This window comes from Cetorhinus maximus, chromosome 12 (assembly GCF_964194155.1).
Source record: "Cetorhinus maximus chromosome 12, sCetMax3.hap1.1, whole genome shotgun sequence".
In the NCBI taxonomy this organism is placed as follows: Eukaryota; Metazoa; Chordata; class Chondrichthyes; order Lamniformes; family Cetorhinidae; genus Cetorhinus; species Cetorhinus maximus.
The window spans coordinates 100618950-100636136 of NC_135890.1; the positions used below are offsets into that span (position 1 = coordinate 100618950).

General features: G+C 43.7%; 1 protein-coding gene across 1 annotated transcript in view; it reads left to right on the top strand.

Moving 5' to 3' along the window:
- emid1 (EMI domain containing 1) overlaps nucleotides 1-17187 on the top strand; it is a 386658-nt gene that overhangs the window by 330637 nt on the left and 38834 nt on the right. Inside the window, exon 9 of the mRNA XM_078554249.1 lies at nucleotides 14546-14635. Coding sequence (XP_078410375.1) covers nucleotides 14546-14635 — 90 coding nt within the window. The remainder of the gene's footprint in view (nucleotides 1-14545; nucleotides 14636-17187) is intronic.

A 17187-nucleotide genomic window follows, 5' to 3' on the forward strand; every position in this document is an offset into this window, starting at 1 on the left:
CGTATACTGTATGTATAAGCTTACTGGTGCATTAGATCAACCATATGAGTAAGAAGCTGCCGGCTGATGGCAAAGTAACTTTAGAGCGGTATATGTTTGAAAGTAGAATGGACAATACTTAGAACAGAAGTTATTTGCATTGGATTGATCTGAATTAAGATTGCAGCAGTGTGGAATAGGCAATAATCTCTTTCTGATTTTAACTCATCAGTTTTACTTTAAAAAAACAGGCAAGGAGAATGAGAACTCAGCGCTACCTACTACCGCCTGAAATAAAGAAATTTGTAAATATAACTTTGGCAACTTGCTATGCATAAATGTGGTCAGTGTACAGTCAGTGATGTGAGCCTTTTAGACACTGGAGGTCACACTAAACAAAAATGCAGAGCCTGATGAACACATTAAGATTATCTGATGATATTTTGGTAAGCTAATTGTTCAGTAACATTGCTTTGTCAGTCAGAGCAAATTAGTCCTTAAGGGAAACGATACAGCTTAAGGAATGATATCGGAACTGTAGCGATACATAGATAATGCCGACGCTTCTCAATAAGAAAAGGGCAGCACAGTGATTAGCAGTAGCTGGATTTGAGAGTGTAAAATGAAGCTTTCAGTAAGATGCCACTGTGAGAATAAAGGAATCTGATTTGTTGTCCTGGAGAGACTGCTGTTAGCCAAGTCTGTGGGTGGTAACAAATTTGTGCCAAACAAGTCAGTTCAGCTGACACTCAGCTGCTCAAAAAAGGTCCTGGCTATTGTATGGTGGCCAGTAGATTTAATTACATTTGAAGCTGATTAAACTAAACAGGAAGGAAATTGTTTTCCTCACCCTTCCCATTTATCATAAAACCTAGCTGAAAAACTCTTTTTTTTGAAATCCCACAAGAAGCATAATTTGGCTTATATGAATTATTGTTTTGCCAAAGTGTATCAGAACCTTAAACGATATTGCACATTGTCGAAGGCATGACTTTGTTTATCTTCTTTCTCCATTTTGCACCATTTGGCTTTGCTAGAGTATGTAGCAAGCTTTCAAATGAGCAATTGTGAAGCCAAATGCAGGGGGATTGAGAAAGAGGCCACTTCAAGTCAGTCTTGGTATGTATCTAAATGTGTAGGAGAATGTGGTTTATTAGTTTATGTTTGTGTGTCTGCCATCAATGGTAAAATTGACCACATTGTTTTCCATTAAGCGCTGATGACTGCTGTCACTAAGTGCTTATCAGTCTCTATAGAATCTGGTGATCATTGGGACATTCAGTGAACAGAAAATCTCTGCAAATAACATTTACTTGCTTCTCAAAATTCCATTATTGACAGAGCATGCTTATTTCAAGCTTTCTTTTCAAAAAAGAAATTTCAAGAATGAGGCTATTAAATATGGATGTACTTGTTTTATTTAAATATTGTATTACAAGTTCAAGAATGACAAAAATTGGAACAAGATTTTTGGTTTGAGGTTGATTCAAATTTTAGCTCAAAGCAGTATGAAAAAGGAAACATCTCCCAATTTTCTGATTTTAATTGGCAAGGGTGGGAGCGAGGTGGTGGTGGGGATTGGAACTAGAAGTTAGTGCTATCCACTGTTTTCTCAGACGAAGAAATTTATAATATTTCTGCTTCATTTAAATTTTTTTTGAGTTTGAATTGTGACTGGAAACTAATCCTGCAAACTGTCCGGCTTAGAACAGGGGCAGCTGGCACATATGAGCACCACCACTAGTTCCCCTTCATGTCACACGCCATCCTGACTTGGAAATAAGTCACCACTCTTTCACAGCGGCTGGGTCAAAATCATGTAACTCGTCCCCCCCCCCTCCACACGCCCCCTACCTTACAGCACTGTGAGCGTACCTATACCACACAGACTGCAGAAGTTCAAGGAGGCAGCTCACACCACCTCCTTGGGCAATTAGGGATGGACAATAAATGCTGCCATGGCAGTGATGCCCACTTCCCATGACTAAATTTAAAAAAAACAAAATTTGAAATGAATGCGGCAATGTCTATCCGTTATCCACGTTAAGCTGCATTAGAGTTTGTGAATTTTTGTTCTGTGGTAATGTACAACGTGCCTATGGTATACAATATTTACCTCAGGCAGTACTGGGATTGTGAGATTGTGCCTTATCCAAATATATAATGAAACATCAATGAATATTTTACGTGGAAGGACACCAGTCCTCTTCTTTATAACTGCATTTTGGGTAATGGTCAATAATCAGGCCGTAAGATATGTCAACTGCAGTTTTGCTTAAAACCTTTTCTTGCAAAATGAGTGAAATAAAAATGTTTATTTTAAAGTAAGGAGCATCATGTAAGTGAGTCATATTTATTAATGTTCTAAGTGCAGCTTAATGTTTTCATGTTTTAAGTTTGGTCGTTCAATGATCCATGTGTGTTCTTACTTTTCTTTTTGCCTAATCACGGGCCATTTGAGACCTCCCTCTGCCTTTTTGACACCAGGCCAGTTTTATTTTGGAGGGAATGCTGTCCTCAATGATACTGGTGCTTTTCTACAGATAAAATGGCTCCAGGTAATAAACTGGGACTCAGTTGCCAAGTACTTATTACAAAAGAATAGAGCAACCAGCAAATGTACTCTGTGATTCTTATCAGTCTATTAAGCAAAGGCTGAGATTACCATTTTACCTGTGGCAAGTAAGAAAGTGAATGAAGCGCTGTAAAAATAACATTAAAGGGATAGTCAGATAAAAAGGTTGTGCAATGACTGTATTCTAGACATGTGTAGCCATTAGATATTGCTCAACCAAAGTCCATTGCTTCTTCCCCCGCACCTGATCAGTTGCCAGTGCCACTATCATTCACCTTTACAATATTGACTGCTGCTGCTCCTAATCCTCTCCTCGTTATTCTCTTTACTGACCTCTTTTCGAACATTGACAAACTACAAGAGAGCCACAATGCAAGGGCCACATCCTAATACATGCCTAGGCCCTCATCCCATCACACCTGTCCTGATCACTAGCAAAAACAGAATTACCTGGAAAAACTCAGCAGGTCTGGCAGCATCGGTGGAGAAGAAAAGAGTTGACGTTTCGAGTCCACATGACCCTTCAACAGAACTGAGTGTAGTTAGGAGAGGGGTGAAATATAAGCTGGTTTCAGGTGGGTGGGGGGGAGAGAGAGGTTGAGAGGGGGCGGTGGTTGTAGGGACAAGCAAGCAGTGATAGGAGCAGATAATCAAAATATGTCACAGACAAAAGGATCAAAGAGGTGTTGAAGGTGGTGATATTATCTAAGAAAAGTGCTAATTAAGAATGGATGGCAGGACACTCAAGGTACAGCTCTAGTGGGGGTGGGGTGGAAAGACTGACAAGGTATTAGTTGTAGATTTAAAAATAATGGAAATAGGTGGGAAAAGAAAAATCCATATAAATTATTGAAAAAAACAAAAGGGAGGGGGAAGAAACGGGGTGGGAATGGGGGGAGGGAGTTTAAGATCTAAAGTTGTTGAATTCAATATTCAGCCCGGAAGGCTGTAAAGTGCCTAGTCGGAAGATGAGGTGCTGTTCCTCCAGTTTGCGTTGGGCTTCACTGGAACAATGCAGCAAGCCAAGGACAGACATGTGGGCAAGAGAGCAGGGTGGAGTGTTAAAATGGCAAGCGACAGGGAGGTTTGGGTCTTTCTTGCAGACAGACCACAGGTGTTCTGCAAAGCGGTCGCCCAGTTTGCGTTTGGTCTCTCCAATGTAGAGGAGACCGCATTGGGAGCAACGAATGCAGTAGACTAAGTTAGGGGAAATGCAAGTGAAATGCTGCTTCACTTGAAAGGAGTGTTTGGGCCCTTGGACGGTGAGGAGAGAGGAAGTGAAGGGGCAGGTGTTGCATCTTCTGCGTGGGCATGGGGAGGTGCCATAGGTGGGGGTTGAGGAGTAGGGAGTGATGGAGGAGTGGACCAGGGTGTCCCGGAGGGAACGATTCCTACGGAATGCCGCCAGGGGGGTGAAGGGAAGATGTGTTTGGTGGTGGCATCATGCTGGAGTTGGCGGAAATGGCAGAGGATGATCCTTTGAATGCGGAGGCTGGTGGGGTGATAAGTGAGGACAAGGGGGACCCTATCATGTTTCTGGGAGGGAGGAGAAGGCGTGAGGGCGGATGCGCGGGAGATGGGCCGGACACGGTTGAGAGCCCTGTCAACGACCGTGGGTGGAAAACCTCGGTTAAAGAAGAAGGAAGACATGTCGGAGGAACTGATCACTAGCTTTCCTTGTTTTGTTTCTACTTTCAAATGTCTCCACAACTCTGCCCCCTTCTTAACTTTATGTGATCTTCACCAGCTGTGTGTTTCTGTGTCTCCTCCGGTCTGTCAAAATCAGCTGACTTCTGTCTCATTTCCCCGTCTTCCCTTCCACCGTTCTGTCCACTTCGACATCATTCGTCATTCCTTAAGCCACGTCACATCGTCTACTGGAACAGATCAGCATCTCTACCTTGCTGCCAAACCACCACACCCACTCCCCCCAGAATGGCCCAATCCCATTCATTATCCACTGTCCTATAAAGTGTTCTAAGATGTCTTCTTGCACTGAATGAATGCCATGGGAATATAAGTTGTTATTCTCTGTCAGAGTCCAATGTGAAGTGTAAGAGGCATTGTTTAAGTATAAGGTCCAGAATGATGTGATAAAAGTCTTTTCATCTTCTGCTAACTGTGGAGATCAAATAAAATAAATTTGATCATTCCTAACTCAACTATTAGTGAATGTGGACCCACTGACCCTAGTTTGGCACTAACTCATAGAAAGCACAAGAATGATTGGCGTGCCACACCAATACGTGCAGGTGGGGCTGAAGGCTTATTGTTGGTGCAGTGCAAAAGAAGCTCTGTCACGTGTCCATGCTGTACCTGCCTTTAAACTGATACTGTGCAAAATGCAGAAAATGGTTCCATTCCCAAATATTTACATCTTTCACCTTAAACTGCACAAAGAAGCATTAAATAAAAAATACTTTTTTTTTATGTACGTCAGGAATTGTTCTCCTGATAAGACTCATTTCTCACTAAGTTTGGGGGAACATAAACAGGGAAAATAAATGAGCAGAATTACAGAACAAAAATATGTGTTGTTTCTAAGAAAGCACTGTACAGCTAGCACCATCTGCTGCCCAGTCCCGCAATGTAGCAGCTGAACAGCAAGCAGTTAAGTCTGTAGCCATTTGCTATGATTGTGCTATATTTACTGGGACAATTCATCAGAAAGTTTTTCCACAACTAAATTATCCCAAGAATTGAACAGTTTTATAAAGTCCAGTGAGGCACATGCTGATCCAATAAACTAAGCGGTATTAACAGAGTCAGATTTGTTCAGTATTAAAAAATGTAACTTCCATTTCCTGTGTGTAATAATGCATCTGTAGCATATATTTTCAATAATTTGCACAGTGCCATGCAATGAATCATTATGTCACCTGAAAATGATTTCAGATTAGCTCCTAGAAAAAGGTAGCTCCTACTTGTCTGAGAATTGTGTCTGTTCCTGTTGTTGTTAAAGGAGGATCTCAAGGACTGTGTGCATCTCCATTTATCCTATGGCATGAGGATAACTGAAGGCTGCTGACTGCTCAGGGGAAAAGTTTTAAAGCAAAGGCAAAGCTCCTCCCAGTCCTTCTGCTAGACCTCTACTGGTTTAAGACAGCGAACAGCTGAGCTCACAATGGACCAGCAAAGATTTGGATTTGATCCTTGGTCCCTTTAATGACCATGGGTTAGGCCACTGACTACCTGGTCCAAGTGCACTTTTATACCTGAGTATTGCGGACAGAGTCAGAGTAATCGGTGTGCGGTTTTGGTCTCCTTGACTAAAGAAAGATATACTTGCCATAGAGGGAGTGCAACGAAGGTTCACCAAAATAATTCCTGGGATTGAAGGATTGTCCGATGAGGAAGAATTAAATAGACTGGGCCTTTATTCTCTGCAGTTTAGAAGAATGAGAGATGCTCTCATTCAAACATACAAAATTCTTACAGAGCTCGACCAGAGGATGTTCCCCCTGGCTGGGGGTGTCTAGGACCAGGGGACACAGTCTCAGAATAAAGGGCCATTTAGAATTGAGACAAGGAGGAATTTCTCCATTCAGAGGATGGTGAATCTTTGGAATTCTCTGCCCCAAGTGGGCTGTGGAGGCTCAGTTGTTGAATATGCTCAAGACAGATCGATAGATTTCTACATATTAAAAACATTAAGGAACTGGAGATAGTGCAGGAACATGCTGTTGAAGTAGAAGATCAGCCATGGTTTCATTGAATGGCGGAGCGGGCTCGAAGGGCTGAATGGCCTAGTTTTGCTCCTATTTCTTATGTTCCTATGTTTTTACAAGAGTAATTTGCTTATTTAAGCAGCCTTATGCCCAAAGCAGCTATGTACAGGCCCATAAGGCCTCCCTCCCTGTCATCGTTCCCCACCCCTGATTTCCAACCGCTGGCCTTAGAGAGAAATGCACCTCTGGTCCTTGTCAAAATAATGAGTTTACAATCCTGAATTAGACTAGTCCAGTGCCCATTTATCCATTAATCTTTATTGTGCTTAGTCCAACTGCACAAATCTTTGGAAGCTGATTTTTGAATATATTATGCACTTATACAAAAGATGCTTTAAATATTTTTAATTGAACATCCCTAGTGTTAGGACTATTCAGTGTGATGCTGCCGCCATTTCTTTCTGAATTGTAACTTCATTTTTTGTATTGACTGTTTTCAACCTTCCACGGTTCAGAAGAGGGCATATGCTGCTCTGTGGTAAACAGTGGCCCTAACTGCACCACAAATCGGTCACTAAAATGTGCAGCCACCTGTCAGCTGGCTTGCAATACTGCATTGATTGCAAGCGTTTAAAATATAATTGGTCAATACAAAACACATAAAAGAGTCACAGATTGATTTAACAATGCATTTAGGAATAAGAACATAAGTAAGAACAGGGAAAAGAAATTACTATAAATAGCAAAATATTAAAAGGAGTCGAGGAGAAAAGTGACCCCATTGTCAGGTACAGGTCACTAAAGGTGGCAGGATATGTCTTATAAGTTTTGAGTCTTGCCTAGATATTCCCTTGGAGCCAGCGACTTTAATCATTCCTGTAAGCAGTCTTGCATTTGGAAATGTGCCCGTACAGCCTGATATCTACGGATCTGCCAATTTTAAAAAATATATCCATGGGATGTGGGCATCGCTGGCTAGACCAGCATTTATTGCCCATCGCTAATTGCCTTCAGGGAGATGGTGGTGTTTATTGCGTGAGCCAGGGTAACAACCACAGGAGTCTCTTACGATCTGAAATGAATACCACGGCAAAATTTTAAGCCCAGGGTTTCCTGCTGCTGGCTGATGTGCCAATTTGCCGGAAGGGTCCTGTCTTCGGTCCAATTTTAAGGAGGTTGAGTCAGGGCAAGACAGCTAGTTGCCTGCAAGCTGCAGGGAGCTAATGGAGGCGATCACGGGATCGATTAAAGCCCCAACCCCGTGCCAACTGGTCCCACTACAGCGACTGAAACATAGCCAGAGAAAGGAGGGGGCTTCCCGGCAGCATACTGGAGGGACAAGGGGTTCGCCCTCCACAAAGGTGGTCTGGCAACCTGAGCCTGTTTGTATTCTCAAAGTTTGTAAAAGTGCTGAGAGGCGCCCTCTCTCTCCCTGACCTGCATTAGCAGGCTGCAGATTTCTCACTGCTGGGGTCCTCTTAGTGGCCCTCCGGTATAGGGAGCCCACCCACCATCTTTAATTGTTGGTCAGTCCAACAAAAATCGTGCAGGGCATGTTACGCTTAAGCACTGCCTGAGTAAGGGCCTAGAAATTATTCTGCAGACCGGGAAGAAACCCTGCCTCACGTCTTTCTCATGTACCACACGTGTGCCTCATTACTTTGAAGGCAGGCCAAGGAAACCAGAACAAAACATGAAGCTCTTTTATTTTTCAGAAAAGAAATGAAAATGTAGAGCAATGGCTTTGGTCAGATATGTTGATGTTAGATGAAAAGGGAGTGGAGGAGACTTGTGTGGAGATTTAGCATCGGCGTGGACCTGTTGGGCCAAGTAGCCTGTTTCATTGATGTAAATACTTCAAATACTTTGTGATCAGATTCATTTAATTCAATTATTACAACTTTAACAACAAGAATTTCTGGCCAAGAAAAGACCAATGCTTGAATTTTACATTTGGCGGGCCCGGGAGCTGTCGGGAAACAGGCCACTGACCACAATCAGCCCCCGAACGTGATTCCACACTGGCTGGCCAATTAACGGCCAGCCAGTGTGAAACGCACGCCGGAAAGCTCAGCGCTGCCGGAGTGGGGGCGGGAAGAGGGCGGGCGATAACGTTTCCATGGACGTGGGTGAGTGCTGCAAGAAAGCTCCCTGAACGCAGACAGCTGCCTCGGGGAGCTAGAGACCTGAAAAAGCCAAAATAAAGGTTTTAAAAGCTGAAAAAAAGTGTCCATGCATCTCAATCAATCACCTGAAAATACAGCTGATAAAACTGCTGTCCACAGATATTTATTTTTATTTTATTTCATCATGGAAATTTCACCCTGCCCTTGAGTGAGGTTTGATGAAAAGTGTAAAGGCCGCCTGGCCTATTCGTCCGTCCGCCAACCGTAAGGTGGATTCAATAGCTGGAGTCGTAGGTCAGGATTATTGCAGAATTCCCTCAAAAATAGATTTTCAACAGGTTACGAAGTTAGTGACTTGTGGTTTTCTTACCAGGCAGTCAATTTTCTGTACATGTGGACTTGAAAAGGAACAGGCTGTAAGACCTTATGGTGTTGCAGTCTCCAGTATAAAGACAGAGACGTTGCTGCCTTTGCTGTTGCTGTTTCTTGCTGTGTGTTTTGCAAACAGACTGATTTCCCCCTGGTTCTTGGGAGAATAAAATTCATTATCTATGGCCAATTTCTGTCATGTGACCACCTGATCAATACTTTTATTGTCCACCCAGAACGATTTGAAGTTCAAAGTCATTGCTACACAATGGGAGATGGATGGTGACCATTCACACCTACTTATGGGGCAGCATTTTCTGGCTGGTGAGCGGGGGCAGGGCCTGCTCGCCGACGCGTAAAATGACCCGGGGTGACGTTGGGCATGCTTCCCGATGTCACCATTTAGATTTTCAGTTCGGCGGGTGCACAACGGACTCGGCTGCGCGCCCGCCGACCTGTCAACTGGCCGTTAGTGAGGTACTTAAAACACTTAATAGACCTGCCTGTCCATCCTCATCCATGGGCGGGATGAGGGTTTTAAAATCTTAACATACTCTTCAAATAAAAGTTATGGGCATGTCCCAGCGCCTCTGACAGTGTCACATGAGGGGACATGTCAGTAAATTTTTTTCTATTCTTTAATCTGTTTTTCACATTTGAACCGATCTCCCTGAGGCAGCCCTTTGCCTCAGGGAGATCTGTGCGCTCTTTCGCGAGCATGCACGAAAGAGCACACTCCCAGCTCAGGGAATCCACCCCTGCTCGCACAGGGAGCGCACAGCGCTTCTGGGCAGACATCACGCTAGGTGTGCCTTAATTGGCCCGCCTACGTAAAATGGCAGTGTTTCCCCAACTGGGGGCGCCAATTGGGGACCCTCCCCCCCTCCCCCCCCCCCCCCCCCCTCCGATAGGGGGAAAATGCTGCCTAGGGTTAACTGGTTATTGCAGCTCTTTTGTCAAGCAGGAGTTTGGAGACAGTGGGTCTAGGAGTCCATAGGTTTTGAGTTTTGAGTAAGTCCACAAACAATGGAAGATGTGAATTTCACAAACGGCCTCAGCTTGGTATGTGCATTCAAGGGAGGCACTCTACCTTTGGTCATTCAATTAGGAGCTTTCCAGAGACTCGAGATACTTCTGAGTTTATGCAGAAATTGCAAAAGCCGCCTGACACTTGGCAGCGATCTTAGCCTTTTAATTTCCATTTTTGAAAGAAAAGGCAGTTCCAGAAAATTCTAAACTGTAAACAGTTCATGTTTGAAGTTATGAATAGGACATGCCGTTACTGGGTATGACAGGTCCAAAGGTATCTCCTCCTTCCAAACATATAACAGTTACCGTATTTCATGTAATATTGCATAATGTGAAATATTGAACACACTAAGCTCCCCACATCAGTGAGTCATCTCAAATGGAGTTGTTAACTTAAACAAAATAGTTTGCAGTCACTCTCCTGCAAATTAACTTTATGAGTCAGATCACAATCTGCCCTAACAGCTTTTTGTTCAAAATGTCACTTAAGATGTGTTTCTCTCAAGAGTTTTATCTCCCTATGCCCATAACCAGAGGGAAGGCTCAATTCCAGAGAGTGCTGCAGAGTGAACAAGGGGCCAGGGCCTCCAAGCACAATGGGGTTGAAATTGGTCTCTAGTCCGAATGCAAAACAGGCAAAAGTGAATTGGCAGCTCATTGATACAGAGATTAATAAGGATGTTACCATTTTGAAGGGATATTAGAAAACTTGAGTTGTTTTATAAAGACTGTAGCTGAGAAAGTTAAGAGTGACCTGATGGAGAACCTCAGAATTATGAAGCGGTAAATATTGATTAATTGTTTCCATTGCTTTAGTGAAACAGTATCGAGATAATCACCAGTACTTTCTGTGGGAGTTCTCCCACTCTCCTACTATAGCTTTGGCAGGAGATCCAGAGAAACTGCTCAATAGGCTATTAATGCAGTTTATCCCTGATTTCTACCGATCTTCTGGTACAACAGGGTAGTGGGAGACCCTGGCCAGGATTATTGCCTACTGTTCAGAAAAGGGAATTAAAGAGGTGACAAAACAAATCCTTATACAGAGGGAGGATAAATGTGACATTATGTGCCATGAGTCTTGAAGGTGAGACCATATGTAATTTTAAAAGGGACTTAGATAAGAGCTTGAAATAAAGGTTATTAAAGGGTATGAGGAGTGAACAAAAGGTGGTTCGTGTGGAGAAAAGCACTGGTTCTGACTTCATGGGTGAATGTGCTGTAATATTTGATGATTTTATGAAATGCTTTTGTTATTGCTTTTCATTATTTTGTGCACTGTTACTAATGTCCATACAGATTAAGCTAAATTTAAAATATCTTGTCAGGCCATAGATGACCTAAGTTGGTGTCCCATGTTAGAACTTATTAAAATAGATCCAGCATTAGTCAAAGCATGTTTCCTTCTGGTGGCAAGTCAATATTTGACTCTTTGTCAGCTGCGGGAAGAATAATAAATGTTAGTTTTGTGACTTATTGGGCAGAATTTTCAATCTCTCGAGGAGGCGGGCAAGGTCGCAATTTCCCACCACAGGCCAGCGTGCCAGGTTACTAACATTTCTCCTGCCTCCAGACCATTTTGGAAAATGCTGGTTCGGGGCAGGAGGTTAATGACAACTTCCCACCCATAAAAGGCCCTCGCTCCCTCCCGCAGGCAACAGTCTGTGCCCTGTGGAACAGTTCTCCCTCCTGTGACGATCTGGCAGCTGTGGCCAGTATAAATTTCATCTTTATTAAAAAGCCTCTTGCCTACATTGGCAGCTCCCAACTCTACCAGTGGGATCTCTCGGGGCTGGAAAGGGTCCTATTGGATCAACATCATATCAACAATTTCCAGTTCCCTGGCCCCAACCGCCTCCTCTTCACCATGGATGTCCAATCACCATGAACCTCCATCCCCCACCAGGATGGTCTGAGGGCTCTCCGTTTCTTCCTCGAACAGAGGCCCGAACAATCGCCACCCACCACCATTCTCCTCCGTCTGGCTGAACTTGTTCTCTCACTGAACAATTTCTCCTTAAACTCCTCTCACTTCCTCCAAATATAAGGTGTGGCCATGGGTATCCACATGGGCCCCAGTTATGCCTGTCTCTTTATGGGGTATGTGGAACATTCATTGTTCCAGTCCTACTCAGGCCCCCTCCCACAACTCTTTCTCCGATACATTGATGACTGCTTCGGTGGTGCTTCATGCTCTCGTCTGGACCTGGAAAAATTTATTAATTTTGCTTCCAATTTCCACCCCTCCATCACTTTCACATGGTCCATCACTGACACTTCCCTTCCCTCCCTTGACCTCTCTGTCCCAATTTCTGGTGATAGACTATCCACCAATATCCATTACAAGCCTACCGACTCCCACAGCTACCTCGACTACAGCTCCTCACACCCCGCTTCCTGTAAGGACTCCATCCCATTCTCTCAGTTCCTTTGCCTCTGTCGCATCTGTTCCGATGATGCCACTTTCCAAAACAATTCTTCTGACACTTCCTCCTCCTTCCTTAACCGAGGTTTTCCACGCATGGTGGTTGACAAAGCCCTCAACCGTGTCTGGCCCATCTCCCGTGCATCCGCCCTCGCACCTTCCTCTCCCTTCCAGAAGCATGATAGGGTCTCCCTTGTCCTCACTTATCACCCCACCAACCTCCGCATTCAAAGGTTCATCCTCCGCCATTTCTGCCAACTCCAGCATGATGCCACCACCAAACATATGTTCCCTTCACCCCCCCCTGTCAGCATTCCATGGGGACTGTTCCCTCTGGGACACCCTGGTCCACTCCTCCATCACCCCCTACACCTCAACCCCCTCCCACGGCACCTTCCCATGCAACCGCAGAAGGTGCAACACCTGCCCCTTTACTTCCCCCCTCCTCACCGTCCAAGGGCCCAAACACTCCTTTCAAGTGAAGCAGAACATCACTTGCACTTCCCTCAATTTAGCCTACTGCATTCGCTGCTCCCAATGCGGTCTTGTCTACATTGGAGAGACCAAATGCAGACTGGGTGACTGCTTTGCGGAACACCTTCGGCCTGTCCGCAAGCATTACCCAGACCTTCCTGTCGCTTGCCATTCCAACACACCACCCTGCTCTCATGCCCACATGTCCATCCTTGGCCTGCTGCAATGTTCCAGTGAAGCTCAACGCAAACTGGAGGAACAGCACCTCATCTTCCAATTAGGCACTTTACAGCCTTCCGGGCTTAACATTGAGTTCAACAACTTCAGATCACAAACTCTCTCCTCCATTCTCACCCCCTTTTTGATCCCCTTTTTTCTAATAATTATTATTTTTTAATATATATATTTTTCTTTTCCCACCTATTTCTATTATTATTTTAAAAATTTATTTCCATCCATTGTTTTATCTCCACCTTTTAGCCTATTTCAATCCCCTCCCCCACCCCACCCCCAACTAGAGCTATCTGTCACTTGCTCATCCTGCTTTCTACCCTTAATGTCACTATTAGCACATCCATTAGCCAGTATCACCTTCAGCAACACCCCTTCGGCCTTTTGTTTATGACATCTTTCCTTTGCCTCCACCTATCACTGGCCCTCTATCCAGCTCCCACCTGTCCCACCCCCCCTAGACAGCTTATATTTCACCACAATTCTATTTCTCTTTAGTTCTGATGAAGAGTCATTCGGACTCAAAACGCTAACTCTGTCTTCCTCTCCACAGATGCTGTCAGACCTGTTGAGTTTTTCCACCAATTTTTGTTTTTGCTCCTATTGGCTCTCCAGTCTCGGGAGCCAGTACACCATTCTTAATTGGAACATTGTAAAAAAATTGTGTTGGGCCTCGGGTGCCGAAGTGATGGGAGGGGCCACGTTCAGGAAATACACCCACACGGGGCCTGGACACCAAGACTAAAATTCAGTCCATCAATTCATGTGTTCTCGTATGATTAGATTTCTTGAAGAAGATTGTATTGTGCTACCTTGACATTGTGCGATAGACATTCTGCAGAGGTTGTCCTGCTCTGCTTCCATAACATTGGCAGAGATCATTAGAAACCCTAGAGAAACAGCATTAGCCTCATTTAAACTGTTTCTCCAGGATTTCTGCTGAAGTAACAGTGCAATATTAAGACGGGTGCCTGTGACAACTGTACCCTTTCATGTCTATATAATTGTTCGGCAGTCTTAATGGCTTGGCTGGCAAGTTCACAGAATCACATAGTGCAGAAGAGGCCCTTCGGCCCATCGAGTCTGCACCGACACATGAGAAACACTTGGAACATACTTGAAATACTTGGAAAACCCTGACTCGATCCAATGTTTGTGCTGAGTTAGCTGATCTCAGCCGTTCTAAAATGGTCTCCCTGATGGAAGCAGAGTCTTTGAGTATTTTCAAGGCACAGCCAGATAGATTCTTCATCAACAAGGTGGGGTGAAAGGTTTTTGGGGGTAGGAAGAAAGGTGGGGTTGAGGTTACAAATCAGATCAGCCATGATCTTATTGAATGGCAGAGCAGGCTGGAGGGGGCCGAGTGGCCTACTCCTGTTCCTAATTCGAATGTTCATATGTTTGTACGTCTTTTGCTAATAGAAAAAATCAGGCAGAATTTTTCTTTGCTGCTGACTGCTGCCCACTGGAATCATGTGCCAGCACCTGCTGTCTAGGCCTGTAATGAAGAATGATGCCAAGGGCAAGGAACAAAGAAGGGGAAAAATTTCGAGAGGCAAAAAATTGCATTTGCTTTTTTCACAATCTCCAGAATGCATTTTTGTTCGGCCGAAAAATAATTGTCCAAATCTTAATGTCTGGAATAGTGATGATATTTTCTTCACTGCAGGTGATTCCGTCTTGTCAAATACCTTCACAGATACAGTTGTAACTGGTGTCCGTGGACCTCCTGGACCACCTGGACCAGTGGGACCTGTTGGTAAGTTTAACACTGAAGAGATTTAATTTTAGATTTTTTTGTTGAAAAGTCCACCATATCTATGAAATTATATCATTTGATCTACAATTATCCAGCTTTTAAATATTGTGAAGTGGTAGATGTCATGTTAATGGTTTCACTGTGCAGCAAGTCTCTGATGCTGGCTATGTCTTTCAGTGGATGCTTGCAACTTCCCCACAAGGAAGCCTTAAAACTGGAGGAGGATGGTCGTCTGAGCAGTACTTGTACATTTTCCAATGGCCCACTTAGTTAGCAGGATCTTGGGCTGGAAGTTCTTATCTCCCAACGCAAGAGGGACAAGAGAGAAGAAAAATAAAATTGGAGAGGGATAGGAAAATTGTAATAGCACCCACCTCTTGCGATCATTTGTGTTTGTATGTATATATAGTCAAACCAGAATAAACTAGTTTTCAGTAGCATACTTTGAACTCCATGTGCTGCACACAATCTCTTTTCTGTCTTGAAAAGATATCACATTCTGACGCCGAGGTGGGGTTGTAGATCTACCCTAGCTGAACAAATTTAGATTGGAGAAGCTTCCAGCAAACCAGTAGAGGAACTGAGGTTTTTGTTGCTGAGAAATAGTTTTAAAAATCTAGTCTTACAGAAAAATCTGTTTGCACATGTGGGTGGACTGACCTTTGGAGGTAGCTGTATCAACAAGTATTATTGGGTGACTGGGAGAGTATAGCCGTGACCGAGAGTCTTTCGGTGCACATGTGGAGTGGCTAGAGGTGTATTTCACTGCTATTAATATTCTCGATGTTCCTCTTAATCAGGCAGTGGGAGAAAGGAAAGGGGCGATATTTCTGATGGGAGCATGCCCAGATGTGTATAAAATCCTCAAAAATTTGCTCACCCCAGCTAAGCCAAATGACACACCGCTGTCGGACATTTTGTGTAAGCTTGAGCTGCATTACAATCCCAATCCATTGGAGATTGCAGAAAGCTATCGGTTTGGAACCAGGAATCGGTTTGGAACCAGTAATCAACTGCTCATTGAGGACATTGGAGACCTTATTGCGGCTTTGAAAAAGCTGCCTATCCATTGTAATTTTGAAGAAATTTCAAGAGAGAGCATTGTGGGTCAGATTTGTGTGGAGTTTAAAAAGTGAATGCATCACAGTAAGTTGCTAACATTGCCAAAGTTAACTGTTGACATAGCTTGCCAAACAGCATTGTCCATGGACATGACGGAACGTGACTCAATAGAAGGCGGAGTTAACAACTGCCAGTCATCTGCTGAAGTAAATAAGCTGAAGCTGAATGAGCAGAAGGCCCTCACCACAGCAGTTAGTAGTAGCAGAGGTACTAAAACGTCTTGTTACCAGCGCTTAGGCCAACACTGGACACAGAATTGTCCATTTATGAAGACAGAGTGCAACAGCTGCAAGAAGAAGTGTCATCTTGCCAAGGCAAGTTGAAAGAATGTAAACGGAGAAAACACTGGCTGGAGGAAAAAGCAGTCACTGCATACCATTGTAGAACAGCACCAGGTTGATGAAGGGTCAGTTAACACCCATATGATCCAAAGCACAAGGATGCCCAGTGGAAATTCACAGGGCATTGTATCCAAGTAGCAATTGATGGAGCTCCAGTAAATAAGGAGGTGGACACGAGTGCATCCATCAGCATGACTCCTGAATCACTATACCATCAAAAGCTGAGTCAGTATCAGCTGGAGAAATCACGCTTAGAATTACAAAGTTATGGAGGAGAGAAAATCCCCATAATGGGAGGTGTGTTGGTTCCAGTCACATAAAAGGAACAATGTATAAAATTTCCTCTCATTGTAGTGAAGGGGTAGAAGCCAGCCTTGTTAGGAAGAAACTGATTCACAGCATTTAAGTTCAAATAAAACTAGCATTTTTGTATAGAAGTGAAATTCACAATGCAAGATGACGTGATTGCCAAATCCCCTCAGGTGTTTAGTGAAACTGGTAAATCAATTCAAGGATATAAGGTCAAGTTACGGGTCCAGAGGAATGCATGTCCAGTTTATTGCAGGCCTCATCTAGTACCCAATGCTTTAACAGAGAAAGTAGAGCAAGAACTGAAATGAATTGAGACTGAGAACATTATCTCTAAAATAGAGCAGAGTAGTTGGGCTACTCCCATAGTGGTACTACCAAAGTCAGGTGCTAGCATAAGAATATGTAGGGATGATAAGATAACCGGAAATCGGGTACCAGAATGTAATCTACCTGATGCTTTGCCAAACACAGAGGATCTGTTCACAATGTTGTCAGGAGGCCAGGTTTTTTCAAAATTAGATCTGATAAATGCCTACCTGCAACTTGAGTTAGATGGTGAGTCCAAGTCATATTTGACTATTGATACACACGTGGGTCTTTTTCAGATTCATAAGCTGCCATTTGATGTTTCATCAGCCCCTGGAATTTTTCCAAGGGGTTATGAACTAAATTTTGTAAAGAATTCAGGGATTAGTGTGCTATTTAGATGACTTACTTATTTCAGCTCCAAATAAGCAGACCCATGATGACAGGATGAATAAGGTGCCCCAACATTTG